We start from the raw sequence: 14,711 nt of genomic DNA, 5'->3' as shown, positions 1-14,711 counted from the left end.
AGGCCCCGCCCGCGACGGGCCCCTCGGGGCGGGGCAGCGGCGGTGCTTGAGGTGGCGGCGGCGGCGGTGATATCAGCGGCGGCAGCAGCAGAAGCAGCCGCAGTAGGAGCAGTTGGAGAGTGGTCATGGAGCGTGGCGGGTCGGCCGGTTTTCTGCCGCCTTTCGCGCACTTCGCCACGCAGGCCATCCACGCCGGGCAGGAGCCCGAGCAGTGGCGCTCGGCCGCCGTGGTGCCGCCCATCTCCCTCTCTACCACCTTCAAGCAGCAGGCCCCCGGGCAGCACGCGGTGAGTGCGGCCGGAGCCCCGATCCGGCCGTGTCCGGGGGGCTTCGGGGGCGGAGGGCGGCAGCGAGGGGCTGTCCATGGAGGTCCGGGGGGGCGGCAGGCCCGGGAAGGGGAGGGGGCTCCCGCTTTGCCACGTGTGGAGATACTTTCTCTCGTCCTACCTCCTGCAAAAAACCCCAAGCATCTTTTTTCCTCTCGGTCGGGTGGTTTGCACGCAGCTGGGGGCTTTCTTGAAGACCGTGTGATAACAAAGCTTTACTTTGCTGCAGGGCCCGGGCAGAACACATTGTCTCATTTATGCGTATTATCTAAGAGGCTGCTTTAGTTGTCCTTCAAGACCCAATGAATATTTCATAAATATTCTGTGGATGTATTGTAGAAAAGCGCTGGAAGTGTTTGCATTGAACTATCATGAAGTTTCTAATGGGTACCATGTGCGTGTGAGGGAAATTGCTCAAATTTACAGTATTTGCATAAATGGCATAAAGCAGTATTTGTTCCATACTCAAGGTCTGGACATCACACTGCTGGTTGGGCAACAGGAATTTGCCTTGTGATCTTTGATTCTGCACAAAATCGCTTAGAAGTGTTCCCAGTGTTGTGTGTGAGTTGGTGGCTGTGTTGAAGATCACAGGAGTCACGCTGCTGTGTCCGTGTGCTGATCAGAGCCACCACATCCTGCTGGAAGCTCTGAGACTAGACTGCTGGATTCCTCAGTGTGATGAAGTTGTCATTAAACAGAAATCCTGAAAGTATGCAAACACCAGGGTGCTTAGCCGGGTTCTCTCTTTAACAAGTGCATCCATGCATGCATAAGAATTTTTTTTCTCCTTACATTTTCTCAGTAGTCACATAAGAACCTGATTGCACTGCAGCGTGGAACTTGGCCTGATTGTGTTGCCAGGGAAGGGTCTGAGCATTCAGGAACTCTTGGATACAGGTTGGCACAGACTAGTGCCCTGTAGCATCTTTCACAGCAGAGCGTTGCAGAGATGGGACACATTCTTCCTGATAATGTAAGATTGAGTGGACTGTGTCAGAGCAAGGCTTTTTCCCCAACAGTGACGAGAGATGGATATCTAGGAAAAAACAGGAGAGCATGGCTGGCAGTGTGATCACTGCCCCCCCGTGCACCCTGAGAGACTATTTCCAGGTTGGGGATGCCTGATGGGGTGTTGTGTACAGCAGCCTGATGCAGCCAGAAAACCAGCCTACTGTTCTCGGAGGAGGGCAATGCGAGCCAGGGCTTTTTAAGGAACCCATGACTATTATCGTATGAAGCTTTCTTGGTGCACTCTTTTAAGATCTGTTTGTTTCTTGCTTTCCCAATAGGGTTATGAATACAGCCGGAGTGGAAACCCTACCCGGAATTGCCTGGAGAAGGCTGTGGCGATGCTAGATGGAGCTAAATACTGTAAGTAATTAATAGGTTCCTCAAGCAAGATGTCAGCACGTGTGTCTCCTGACAGTGCCTACAGCAGGCATGGCCCGGGGAGCAGGAACACAGCAGCAGTTGTGTCACAACAAGGCTTTCCCAGCCGCTGGCTGCTGGTGATGGGCAAAAGCAGCCTTGTGGCATGAAAGAGTCCAACGCTTCTTGTTCAGGAAAGCCCAGCTCAATCACTGGATGTTCTGTAGCAGTGTTGCTTTATCATGCTGCATTTGATGCCTGAGCTGAACTGAATCCATCCCACATAGCAGTGCTGAGTGTGGGGAGGAGTGGGAGCTGCTGTTACCGGACGGTGTTACCCTTGCTCATCCTGGCTTCCACCGCATGTGGATCTGGCTGCTGCTTTTACTGAATCCACGTAACCAGAGAGGTAGTGTGAGTGAGAGTGACAGAACAAGTTCTTTGGAAAAGCAAAGTGAGGAAAGCTGCGTCAGGTTTGACAAGGTTGTATCACATTAAAATACAGTTTGTCTGCCACTTACTCTTCTCTGTTTTAGGTTTAGCTTATGCTTCTGGCTTAGCTGCTACTTTGAATATTACTCACCTCTTAAAGGCAGGGGATACGATTATCTGCATGGATGACGTCTATGGAGGTATGCAAAGCACAAGTGTAGTTTTGATCTTCATTGTGCAAATGATTCAGTGTACCTATTTGTGATTCTTGTGAACTTTCCGAATTTCTCACTTGGAACCTTATTTTTCTGTAAAGCCTTTTCACTTCATGAGAACACAGAACCCTCCTGTTTGATTTGGTGGTAGAAATTAGAACACTGAATGATTCTGTAGCACAGAACTTAGAGGTTCAAAAAAATATAGTTAACTAGTAATATATGCTTGAATGAGGGGAAAATAACAACATGGTAGCTTCGCACAGACTTGTTTGCAGAGCCGGGCATTCTGCGCTCCAATGTAACACAGCTTTCCAGCTTCTGGTATTTCAACTATTACTTCCCTAGGCTTGACCCTTTACCAACCAGGATTTTATCTGGACTGTTTCAGACAACTATTCTGTCATTTTACCTGAAAGCACATCTTGCATCTGTTATGCCTGTGTCTTCTGAATGCATCAACAATGCTGCGGCGCACTATTAGGTTTTGATCTTACACAGTTATTTTTTTATACATTCCTCAAGAAACTCCCCAACAGCAAACAGAGTGCAGCCACCTCTGCCCAAGTCCTTCAAAAGGCCAATGCCACCCGAAAGTCCTTAATCAGGAAATGTGCTAGAATATGCTGTGACAATCAGTGTCCTGGGTGCCCCACTCCTGCATTTCACTGCTCAGCAAAGCTTGCCGTCTCCTCTTCTCTCCCTCTGTCTGCTTCAAGGCCTTGGCACAAAGAGATCAAACCTGCTCTGTTTTCAAATGAAGGTTAGAGAAGTCAGTGACAGGTAGCATTTTCCCAAGCAATAGCTGGGAAACCTTTTAGCAAGAGTAGTCACCTTTCCCATTGCTAGGAGTGATTACTGTTTACCAGTCATTTCTCTGTGCTTCTGCACATCAAATATAAATATACACATTTGCTTTTAGTGTCTTGGTTCTGTCGTACCAGATAGCTCTTCAGCAAAGTCCATCTGGAGCTGATCTGAGTGGAGACAGCAGGAATCCCTGCTGGCAATCTGCTCCTTTCATCCATGGCCCTCCCACCATGGAACTTCAAAGTCATTTGGCCAAAGCATGTTATCAGTTCCTTACTTCAGAAAGGCCCATTTTTCAAGCAAAACCAGTTTGGCCACTCATTAAAGCCTCAGCCTGTAGTGGTTTCTGCAGAGATTAATTTCACTGTTTCTTCCCTGAAATTTCTCGTACTTTTGTTGCAAAGGAAGCAGCTTCCTCACACAGCCTCATTCAGCAGAGCTCACATCCTGTGCCATGATACATCTGCACATCTGTGACCAGCATGTGTTCACCCTCTTGCTCTCCCCTTGGATATTCAGGCTCTTTGTCCCCGAAGTCCCTGCTTGCTTTTGTCACGGCCTCTGCTCTTCTGGCTGTTCCTCCTTGTCTTCCCTGCTCACGTTCGCACACACTGTGCCCGGTCCTTCCTCAGCCACCTCCTGCCCAGGCTGACTTCTTGCTGCGTGGGGTTTACTCCTCCACACTTGCCCTGGGCAGCCTTTTGTACTTCAACCCCATAGTACCAACCTTTGGGTTACTGGGCACTGGCACGTGTCCCTGCTCCCTGGAGGATACTCTTTGGGAAGCTTCCTTTTTGTAAAAAGCCTAGTTGGATTGTAAAGCTGTGTTGTGCTTGCTAACTCAAATGAGCCTACAGTATTTGAGTTTGTCAGAAAAACAGTAGAAGAAAGTGAAAAGCTCTCCAAGGCAAAGCTGGAAAGTCTGTTGCCCGGGATGTGTTGAAGAGATGCGGAGTTTTGGGAGATGTGAGGAGGAGCTGTAGGTAGTTGACACCTCTGAATTCTGATCTGTTGCTGTGACTTCTTAAAAGGGCTGCTCGAAGTGTCACCTCTCATTCCCTTCTATGTTTTTTTTTTTTTTTTAAGTGTGCTATTATTAAAAGTAAGTAAGGCTTTCCTGTGGTTTGTATTAGTAAAGTTGACAGCCTACGTGAAAATGTCCCATGCTTGAGTGAGCTTCTTACAGCACAAAATAATATATAGGTTATTGTAGAAATAAGTGTTTCCTTAGGAAAAATAAATATCATTCACACTTAGTGTTCAGCACACAGAATCCTGCCCTGCGTGTACTGTGACTTTATGGCTAGACAGCAAACTGCTGTTCTGCGTGAGTAAATGTTAAATAACCTTGGCAGAAAGACTTAATGAATTAATTTTTAATCCAGGCAGTGTTGCCAGATAGCCAGTAGATTGCTGTCTAGTGATCAGCTGGTTGCTTCTGGTTTCTTCTTTGAATCTTTCCAATGAAAGGCTTCAAAGGCACGAAGGAAGGAAATAATCACTTTTTAATCTTCCTCGCTACAAGCTTATTTAATGGAATGATAAGAAACATGCAGTAGCTGGAATCTTCCCCTTGATTCTTCCTCTCCCGAATTCTCAATTAAGTTTATTAAATAGAAAAAAATAGTTTAAAAGATGTGGTGGAAAAAAAGTTACTACAAGTGGGATGGGGGAAAGGGGATCTGAAAACTGGAACCATGGGTGGAGGGAAAGGTGGAGGCTGGCAAACTAAGAGGTCTGTTTACTTCTCCAGTAAATAAACCTCTGAACAGCTGTTAATTCAAAGTATTTCATACATCACTCGGGTTCTATATTCCCATTGTTACTTTTCTTAGATGTTAAAAACTACAGCAATATTTAAACTTTTTAGAAATAACAAAATATTAATGTGCCATTTATGATGTACAACATAAATCTGTACCCTCCTGACTTTCCGTGCGTGTGTACAAGAGGCTGGAGATCAGTGAAGGAAAGTTAGGGAAATAGTTTCATTTTGTGTCTCTGATTTTTTGTTTTGTTTGGGGTTTTCTAGGCACAAACAGATACTTCAGGAAAGCAGCCATGAAGATGGGTTTGAATGTAGTTTTTGTTGACTGTGCAAAAATTGAATGCCTGGAAGCTGCGATTACACCGGAGACCAAGGTAGCGGAGAGGGAAATTGCTGAACTCGCTTGTTTAATGTTGTTAAATAATTTCATTGTTGCTCCTGTTGTATTGGGTGTATGTGTGAAGCGGAGGGGGCTGCAGTGGCCTCTGGGGGGACAGCTGGGTCCAACGCATCCCTGCTACAAGCCACTTGGTGACGTTCATGGTGTCTCACTGAAAACATTTTAAAAAGGTCTCCTTCAGATGTAGTTTTCAAAAGCTTTGATGTTCTTCCCATGTTTTTTGTGGAGAATATCACCTCTTCCAAGAAACCTCACCTTTTGTCAGTGAGGACACAATATCTACTCTGCAAACCTATGCAGGAAGGTGACACTCCATGTGTTAACATTTAGAAGCACTTATAACTTACACACAGACCATCACCAGCATTGTAAAGTCTCTAAATTGCTGTTTCCATGTTGAATTACTGCAGCTCGTTTGGATTGAAACGCCCACCAACCCCATGCTGAAGGTCATTGACATCCAGGCCTGCGCAGATGTCGTGCATAAGCATAAAGATGTTCTTCTAGTGGTAGACAACACCTTCATGTCTGCGTATTTCCAGGTGAGCACTTGGCTTGCTTGCAATTGCCCCATTATTTCAGTGTCTTTGAAGGTACATTTTTAAAATGGAAGCACCCCCACAGAACTGTGGTTTTGTGTTGTGCGTTGTAAAATTTCTCGTTCTGTTTCTAAACACAACCTGTGTGCTGCTGCTGTTTCCATTAGTAAAGGTGATATGCAGGGTATGTTATAGCTGACTGGATACCAGTATGGCAGCAGCAGAACCAGTATAGCTCACAGTCAAGTAAACACATTGAGTCAAGTTAAACCATGGGGAGAATGGCTTCTCTGTCATCCAGAAGTCATAGTTTTTAGTTCTCGCTGATGGAAATCATAGCAGGCCTATTATAAAGTGTCCTGTTTACTGACTTTGGCCTTTTTATACCTATTCTTTTGTATATGCTGTTTATGATCTCTTATGAACCACTTGAGGTACTAAAAAGACAGTGTAAGAAAAAATTAAAACAAGCAAACTATGTTAACTTTATCTTGTAGACATTGAAGATAGCTTTTCTTCAGTATTTTGGTGAATGTGTGGCTCAGAAGTTTATAATTTTGATCTCAAACAACTGACATAACTTTTCTGATTTTATAACTTGGAAGCGTGAAGACAATTTTTTCAAGTTCTAAAAACGCTTTGAAATAATAAACTTCAAAGTCTCGTTCATCTTAATATGGACTAGAAATATTCGTACTTATTTTCCAGGAGACCAAGCCAATCCCTGGTCTTTCAGGTCTAAAGTAAAACTTCTTTATGCGTGCAACAGGCAAGGTGTCTTTGTTAAGGGTACAGAGATCTTTATAAATTAAGAGAGCTTTACAGAAAGTGTTAATGCTTAGCTAAAGCAGCACTGGAGTTTGTCTTGTACATACCAAACGCTTGATGATTTTCCCCTCAACATGTATATTATTTCAGAAAGACATGTGTAAAAGAAGTGAGTATCTGGATATATGAGCTATTTAATGTATCTGTTATTGGCCTGGTGCTAAAAGAGAGCCAGTTGTAATGATTAATTCCTGTAAGTATAATAGGGAGTGTCTTTAAAGCCCTCCAGACTGCTGCTGATACACTGTACTAAGAAGATCATAATTTTAGAGTGATTTATATGGCAATATTGGATGTAGAAGGCACTGGTGTTTATGCTGCCGTTCTCTTGGCTGTGCATTGGGAACGTGCATCAGGAATGCACATCATCCACCTTCCTTCAATTGACATCTGTGTTTGACCTGGCTGCAGCAGGCTTTTATTCTACATCTGCTTGCTTTGTTACCTTTTAACACATTGCTACACTTCAATCTTTATAATATGTTTATATTATGTGTGAAACCTTTTACTTAGTGACTGATTAAAACCAATCTATTGTTCATTACTTCTTGCCCATCAAGATCTCAGTTTGCCTCTCAGCTTTAAAAGGTTCCTGGGCAGAAAGCTGGGAGGTTGGGGCAGAGCCCTGGCCAACAAAACCCTTTGCACTTTCTGTGGCTTTTCAGCTGTGTTTTTTGGTGCAGTGTCATCAGTCCTGGTATCTAGAAAACAATGCATTTTTTTACCTTTGCAAACTGTGTTGAGGTCTTCATTTTCAAAGGAAATATACTTTAGAGTAAATAACCATTACTTATTCCTGGCTCAACTAAGCAATGGAACTATTTTTGTCACCAATATGAACAGGCTGTATGTTGGATGTACTTAATCACTCCTCTTCCTGAAGCCGGTGGGAATTATACCAGGGCTTTTAAATCAAATTATATCATGGGCTATTTTTATTGTGCCTATCTTGAATTCAGAGTGCTTTCCTGTACTATTGTTCTTGTCACATATTCTATCTTCATTCTCAGGTTTCTGTGTTTAAGGTGTTAAGTTTTGTTTTAAGTTTTTGTGTGGTTTTTTTTTTTAGTATCTCCCTCTATTGTTATTCTCTATGTTTGATCACAGGCTGTCTGAATAGCTTGCAATGAACCAAAGTGCACAAAAGCTTTAATCGGACTTATTATTTTCATTTCCTTTCAGCGTCCTTTATCCCTGGGGGCTGATATTTGTATGTATTCTGCAACCAAGTACATGAATGGTGAGTTTCTGAGTTGAACACAGCTCATACTGGCTGTTTAAAAGCCATTCTGGCTGTGGGCAGTTCACAAAAAAATCTGCCTTTTGATGCTTGTGCTGCACAGGGAGATTGGCTGCAGCAATGAGAAGGGACACAACATCTCAGAAAAATGGGATTTTACTTGCACCGAGACTGAGAAAATGGGGGTTCATGGCAGAACCTTGGAGCAGGTGGAGTGGCTGATTTGTCCTTGTCTTCTTGCATTTTTAGGGCATAGTGATGTTGTGATGGGACTTGTTTCAGTAAACTGCGACGACCTTTACGAAAGGCTCAAATTCTTACAAAACGGTGAGTAGTCAATGTAGGAAACAGTTTAAAATTAATTGTATTTGAATACACCAGCTCATAATAAGCATGTTGCATGCACACAACTGTGAAATCTATCTAGAGCTATAGCTCAGGCATATAAATGTGCAGGAGTGTCCATGACTGGAGGGAAAGTGGTAACACCGATGTGGGAAACATGAATTCTCTTCCCAGCCTTTCACCAGTATGAAGGGTGACCTTAAGCAAACATGATAGCTTCCAGAATCCCTCTGTGGCTTCTCTCTCAAATAAAGGCATATTATGTCTAATAAATTTAATCCTCGAGTCTTCAGCTTGTTAATTCAGCTCATTAATTGGCTTCCCATGTGTGTGAGGTGAGGAAGACAGATGGCATCAGATGTCTTTCCACTTGTCTTGTTCTAACTTTAGAAATTTAGGACGTCAGGACTGTATTTAGTTTTACTGAAAAAACAAAACAAAAAACAAAACTACATTTGTTTTATGTGGGATTTTGTTTGAATTTCTGTAGCCCTTGGAGCTGTTCCGTCTCCCTTTGACTGTTACCTGTGCAGTCGTGGCTTGAAGACCCTGCAGATCCGGATGAAGCAACACTTCCACAACGCACTGGCTGTTGCTCGATTTCTCGAGTCAAATCCCCGAGTGCAGAAAGTCATTTTCCCAGGTAGGTTGGTGAGACTTGAGAGCAGGTGATGCCTGGATTTGGGGATTGTTGCAGTACGTGCCGTTTGTGTGCCATTTGTGTTGGGTGACTCTGGGTGAGGTGTCTCCCTCAGCACTGGGTGAGCTCGTTACCCTTTGAAGTGATGGTAATTAACTTCAGGCGACTTCTCCAAATTTCAGGCTTGCCCTCACACCCTCAGCATGAGCTGGTCAAGCGGCAGTGTACTGGCTGTCCCGGGATGGTCACGTTTTACATTAAGGGAAATCTCGAAAATGCTGCTACTTTTCTCAAGAATTTGAAGGTAAATACCGGTAAATACACACTGCCTCAGGGGGATTTGAGGCTGTGCTTCTGAGGGTGGTGTTGGAAGGAAGTTGGTTTTCTTGGGGTGGGGAGAGCCTTCCTCTGTTCTTGCAGAGCTCCTGAAGTCTTCTGGGTGTAACCATCTCTAAATAATAGATTATCTGTAAATGGGAGGCTAATGAGAGAGAAGAAAAGGAAGTATTTTTTAAGTATTTATTTACACAGTAGGGTGTAGTATATATACTACAGCGTTGCTTCTAATAAAGGACTTGCGTGCCAGCTTTTTGCAAAAATACCTGTAGTAGTTGAAAGCAGAGAAGCTGTGGCTGGTGTAATACTGATGTAATATTTCAAAGTCCTCATCAGGAGAAAAACCTATTGAGAAATGACATGAAACATGAAGCACAGAGGGACTCCCTCAGTTTGGAGAATAAGTGGTTGTTTTACTTAAACCATAGGCTTTTGTCTTTGTAATGTGTTCACTCCACCTGTATCCTTGAATATGTTTGCTAGTCTTGATCTCTGGTTAACTTGCAGCCTGCTCTTGTATGTTTGCTGTTTTGTTCTTGGAAAAACAAATCAGTAATAATGGACAAGGATAAATTAGACCTTCCTTCTCCTCCCTATCTTACTTGCTTTGCCATCTAGTGTCAACAGCTGAAAATGAATTTGCTGAAAACATGATTTTCCCACAAAATATCCTTTTACAAGAGAGAGAACATTTAATCCTGACACAGGAGATCTACCAGCTTTCGCAAAAAGCGTCACAAATAGCATTCCAGGAGTAGTCGTCCCTTATGAGTATATTCACTTCAGCCCTCTGACTTGGCTAAGCATCTGTTTATCACAAAGTTGGTACAAAAATAAAGCTGTTCTCTTAAACCAGGCTGAGAAGAGGATTCTGTGGTTTACAGCTTTAGTTGTTTGGCTGTGCGGTTTTGGGTTTTTTTTAAAGGGGAAAAAAATGTCAATATGAGCGGAGAGTCGCTGAGGACAGTAAGAGCATCCGCATCAGACAACTGGTGAATCCCTGTGTGAGTGCAGCTGGCTCTAGAGACCCTTTTTGTCATCCCAGAATATACATCCATAATTCAAAGAGCGATGCTAAAAAACCCCTCAGTGATGCTGAAAGAAGAGCACATAAGGTTGGGATATAATCGCCTCAACCTGGACTGAGATGTTTGAGATCTCGCTGCGTTCAGGCGCCTGCTCTGTCCGTCCTCTGAGCAGAGCGTATTCTCTGCTGGTGCCCAGGCAGAACCTGCTGCTCATGTTGAGCATTTTCCTTCTGCTCTTCCTCCCTCACTGCCCTTGCATTGCTCTGTCAGAACCACTCCTGAGCTAATCCAGTTTTTCGCCAGCACCTCTTCAGACCCTTTTCAGCACAAACCTGTTCTATATCTTAATAGCTCTTACCTGTTGAATGTACACTTATATTTTTTCCCTCACTATGGCTAACACCTTTTATAACATAAAATTTATTTTAGAAAAACTTAGAAAAACAAACAAACACACCACTAAACTTTCCTTTTTCCTTAAGTGTCTCTTTCTAAACATTCATAACCTTATGCTTCTTATATTAACTTCTGTTTGTTTTTTCCCTGTAGGTTTTTGCACTGGCTGAGAGTCTGGGTGGTTATGAAAGCCTAGCAGAGCATCCGTAAGTCGTTCTTCATCTTAAAACTCTAAAAAAGCTGCAGAGTGGCAAAAAAAGTTTCTGATCATTTTCTGTGGGAGTTTTTTCTAGTACGTAATTTTTCTAGTACGTAAAACTAAGATATTTTGCATATAATTGAGACTCGAGGATAGTACATTGTGTTAACACAAAAATTGGTGGCTAGTCCAGAAATGAGTGTGGCTTTTGTAAAGATAAGAATGCAATGATGAAAGAATTTGCACAGTTCCTTGTTTTAACTGGGAGACTGAGCTGCAGTTCATTGCTGTGATAATAAATCCAAGAAATCAGTGTGCATTAGAATAAGTGGCATTGAGCAGATTTGGTGACACTTGAGGAACGAGCTCTGCTGTTCTGCTGGCTCACACAAGAGGGCACGGTCAGCACACTACACAAACTGCAGCTGTCTCCAGGCCAGGAAGATTTTGTGGGGGTTTTAGTAATACTTAGTTGCCTCTATCTAGGTTAAAAGGCTAAAAATAGGACTTTTATGGAATTAAATTATTTTACTGAAGCCCAATTTGCTTTTCAAAAAAGATACATGGAAAGTTATGGCTAAACTTGAATGCTAAATCATTTCAGTTACTCAGTCTAGAATACCCTATCTCAAAACACTCCGGCAGCTGGCGGTAATTGCTAACTGGTAGACATCAGTGAGCATATGGGGAAAATACAATAATAATAATAGCTTCGTACCTATATTGTCCATAGCTGGAGAGAATAAATTCTTCAGTATAAGTGGTAGAGTTTGACAAGTGATCTGAGAAACCAGAAGTAAAAAAAAAAAAACCTCTGGAGATTGTATACTATAGCTCTTTCTCCACATTCTTAAAGCAGAGCTTTTAGATGCTCCTTTTTAGAAAAAAAAATATGGATGGAAGAAGAATAGGATTTTTTTTTTTCTTTTTTTTTTTCTAGACTGTTAAGTATCCGGTTTTTATTCGTCCTTTGTATCCTGGAAATACTGTACTGAAATGCTGGGACGATGCAAGTCACTGACATTTCTGCAGTTCCCATAATTTACAGTAACCGATGATACAATTTCTTTCCATTTGTGGCTTAACCAGCAGGTGGTACACAAAAGGTGCAAAATCTTCATGGAGTTTCAGGGGAAGCTGACAGGAAACCAATTTGTTTGGTCTTTGCTGATAAAAGTAAGAACTTCTTAGAAAAAAGGCTATTTTTTCCCTCCAGGGCCATCATGACTCACTCTTCAGTGCCTGAAGAAGATAGAGAAGCTCTTGGAATCAGCGATACATTAATTCGCCTGTCAGTTGGTTTGGAAGATGAAGAAGATTTACTGGAAGACCTCGATCAGGCTCTGAAAGCTGCAGTAAGTGGGTTGTTATCTTAGCGCCATCACTCTCAAAATATTTTTCCCTCTAGTCCTCTCCCTTTCTTGCTAAACTGTCTGCTGGTAATTCTTACCTCACTTCATTTTTACAATACTCAGAGCGTGCCTTGCGGAAGGCAGGCTGGGTTTGAAAGCTTTCCTAGTCAGTGTCTCTTTGCAGTGAGGTTTACAGTCCTTGCCAGTCAGGGTTTGAATTTACATGGATTTCTGTAGCAGATGGGATGTCCCAGCATCTGAGTGATGGCTGAAGGCTGAGGGGAAGCTTGTACAGGCATTACAGTGCATAGTGCGCTGCAGATTTTTCATGTCACAGTTTTAGAGAGGGTTGAAATGTATTCAGGGTCTTCAAGAAAAGAGCTTCTACCAGACAGTCTAATATTTGAGGAAAGGTAATTTGTTTATAAGCACTGCCTCTACTCCTCTACACAAAGTTCTCTATTTCAGACAATAGATTAAAATTGTTCTTTATGTGTGATAATTAATGCGATGCCATGTAGTGACTCTTCTTCTCATGGCAGGTTTACCTAAAATATGTGAGGTGTAGGTGTGTTTGTGTAGGAGTATACACACACGCGGATGTGCAGGGGAGAGCTTTGTGCTGTGCCTCACATGGGATGATGCTGGAACTGAGGGAATAATGAGGGGTATTAATGACCTTTTTTTTTAATCACCTTTTTTAAAATCACCTCTTTTTCACTTTTTTTTTTTTTTTTTTTTGTTACTGGAAGGAATTAGTCATACCTGACAATTCAATACAAAGCATGAGCACTTGACTTTGAGCCAGTACATCAGTCTGATCCCTTTTGGTGACTTGCTGCATTTCATTGCAGAATATGCCGTGTCGTACTGTATTCTGGATTTATCATGCTATGACTTGCCAAGGGCATTGCCAATGTCTCTGGTTTCTGCAACCTTTCTTTCCAACCTTCATAAGTATAATAACGTGCTTGGGGGAGGAAGGAGAATTTCCTGCTGCTCCTGGCAGCCACAGAGACCAGAGGTACGGGATGGCCGCAAGCAACATGCCAGCCCGTCCTTTCTGATGCTGCTGGAGATCCCAGGACATCCACTGCTCAGGGATGCGTATGAGATCTCTGGATCTTGTGACAAGCTCAGCTTTTGTTCTCAGGAACTGCCAACTACTGTCACACAGTCCCATCCATGAAATCTGTTATATTGTCTCTACAGTTTTAGGTTCCTTTCCCAGGTGGCCTGTTTGCCTGGTAAAGAACTTCACTCAAAACTTTGACTTAAAAAATCTGAACCTACTCCTAGGCTGGTTGGATCCACTTTTTTTTTTTTTTTTGTTCAGTGATAGGGAAAATTAACCACAGTAACTGCATGTATTTGAGTATTTCTATACACCAGCACAAAGCATGAAGATAATCTAATGCTAAAATGGGTCTTATGCATGGAAATTTTTTTAAAAATGCATGGTTGATATATGTGCATAGCATAATTATCTGTTATTTTTCCTTCTTGTTGCAGTTTGCAGACCATAAGGTTTGACGTTTAAAGCTGGAACTTACAACTGAACGTTGAAATGGCTGAAGAAGATGACACGAAAAACCAAATTGCTCACGATTTTGCTTTGATTTGCCTTTGAGACTTGAAATCTGTTCAATCCAATGCTGGGCTCCCGGGAGTTCTCACTTTGTGCCGTTAGTTTGTTCTGCTGGTGTGTGGCTGCGTGGGAACCGTGTGTGCGGCACAGCCCCTGCTCTCGGGGGCTGTTCTCTGGAAGCCTCCGCGTTTCTGCAGTCAGCAAGTTGTGTCTGAGAGCAGCCGGGGTGCAGACTCAGAAGCATCGTCCCACTGCTCTCGGAAATTACTGTTTCTCATTAATGGTGCTAGTGCTGCAAGGGCCTTAGGTCAAAAGGTTGATTTCTGTTGCTGATCCTCAGGATGCACAACTAATTTTTTTCATATATTCTAATCCAACAGTCCCACTTAAACGTTGATTTAACTTAGATTTTTTTTTTTTTTTAATTAGGTTGGAAATGTAGTTAAATGCCTTTTACCTGTTGATATTTTATGGAGTATTGAAAATGAAGTGAGATCCAATACCTGGTGAACATTAGGAACTTTCTAAAGAGGATTCTTTCCCTTTTTAAAAAAAAAAAATCATGTGATATTAACTGTGGTAATGATTTGGTTAATATTTGGAATAGGGATCGTTTTAATTAAAACACACTTTGAACTTCCCTGATGTATTGCTTGTCTTGGCGTTTGTGTACAGTACGTGCATTCAAAACCAGGTGATAAAATGACCCTGGATTTGTTGAAATTTTCCTATAGGAAAATGAAGTCATTGTTTTTACTTTTGTAAAGAAAAAAAAGATATAAATTGCTTTGTGTGGTGCTGTTGCACTGTGACGCTGGCTCAGTGCTTGCATCGATCTGCGCAGCAGCAGAGCTCAGGCAGAGCTTTACGTAGGTAAAAGCTTCCATTTCTTGTAATT

General features: G+C 42.5%; 1 protein-coding gene across 1 annotated transcript; it reads left to right on the top strand.

Moving 5' to 3' along the window:
- The first annotated feature begins 15 nt into the window (after positions 1-15).
- Positions 16-14,458, top strand: CTH (cystathionine gamma-lyase). The gene is made up of 12 exons (XM_065842166.2): positions 16-287; positions 1,619-1,700; positions 2,234-2,329; positions 5,187-5,296; positions 5,733-5,864; positions 7,872-7,929; positions 8,179-8,256; positions 8,765-8,917; positions 9,097-9,218; positions 10,828-10,880; positions 12,090-12,228; positions 13,738-14,458. Exons 1-12 carry the CDS (start codon positions 126-128, stop codon positions 13,756-13,758), a joined length of 1,206 nt encoding a protein of 401 aa, XP_065698238.1. The 5' UTR covers positions 16-125; the 3' UTR covers positions 13,759-14,458.
- Positions 14,459-14,711: the final 253 nt, after the last annotated feature.

The sequence above is a fragment of the Patagioenas fasciata genome, chromosome 6, assembly GCF_037038585.1.
Source record: "Patagioenas fasciata isolate bPatFas1 chromosome 6, bPatFas1.hap1, whole genome shotgun sequence".
Taxonomy (NCBI): Eukaryota; Metazoa; Chordata; class Aves; order Columbiformes; family Columbidae; genus Patagioenas; species Patagioenas fasciata.
This window is presented reverse-complemented; position numbering and strand designations above follow the sequence as displayed.

Excerpts from the sequence above, each read along its gene's own strand:
- CTH (XM_065842166.2), top strand. The coding sequence starts at position 126 with ATGGAGCGTGGCGGGTCGGCCGGTTTTCTGCCGCCTTTCGCGCACTTC. Across the intron at positions 7,930-8,178 it reads TGCAACCAAGTACATGAATG|GGCATAGTGATGTTGTGATG; the intron begins GTGAGTTTCTGA and ends TTGCATTTTTAG. Across the intron at positions 10,881-12,089 it reads GAAAGCCTAGCAGAGCATCC|GGCCATCATGACTCACTCTT; the intron begins GTAAGTCGTTCT and ends TTTTCCCTCCAG.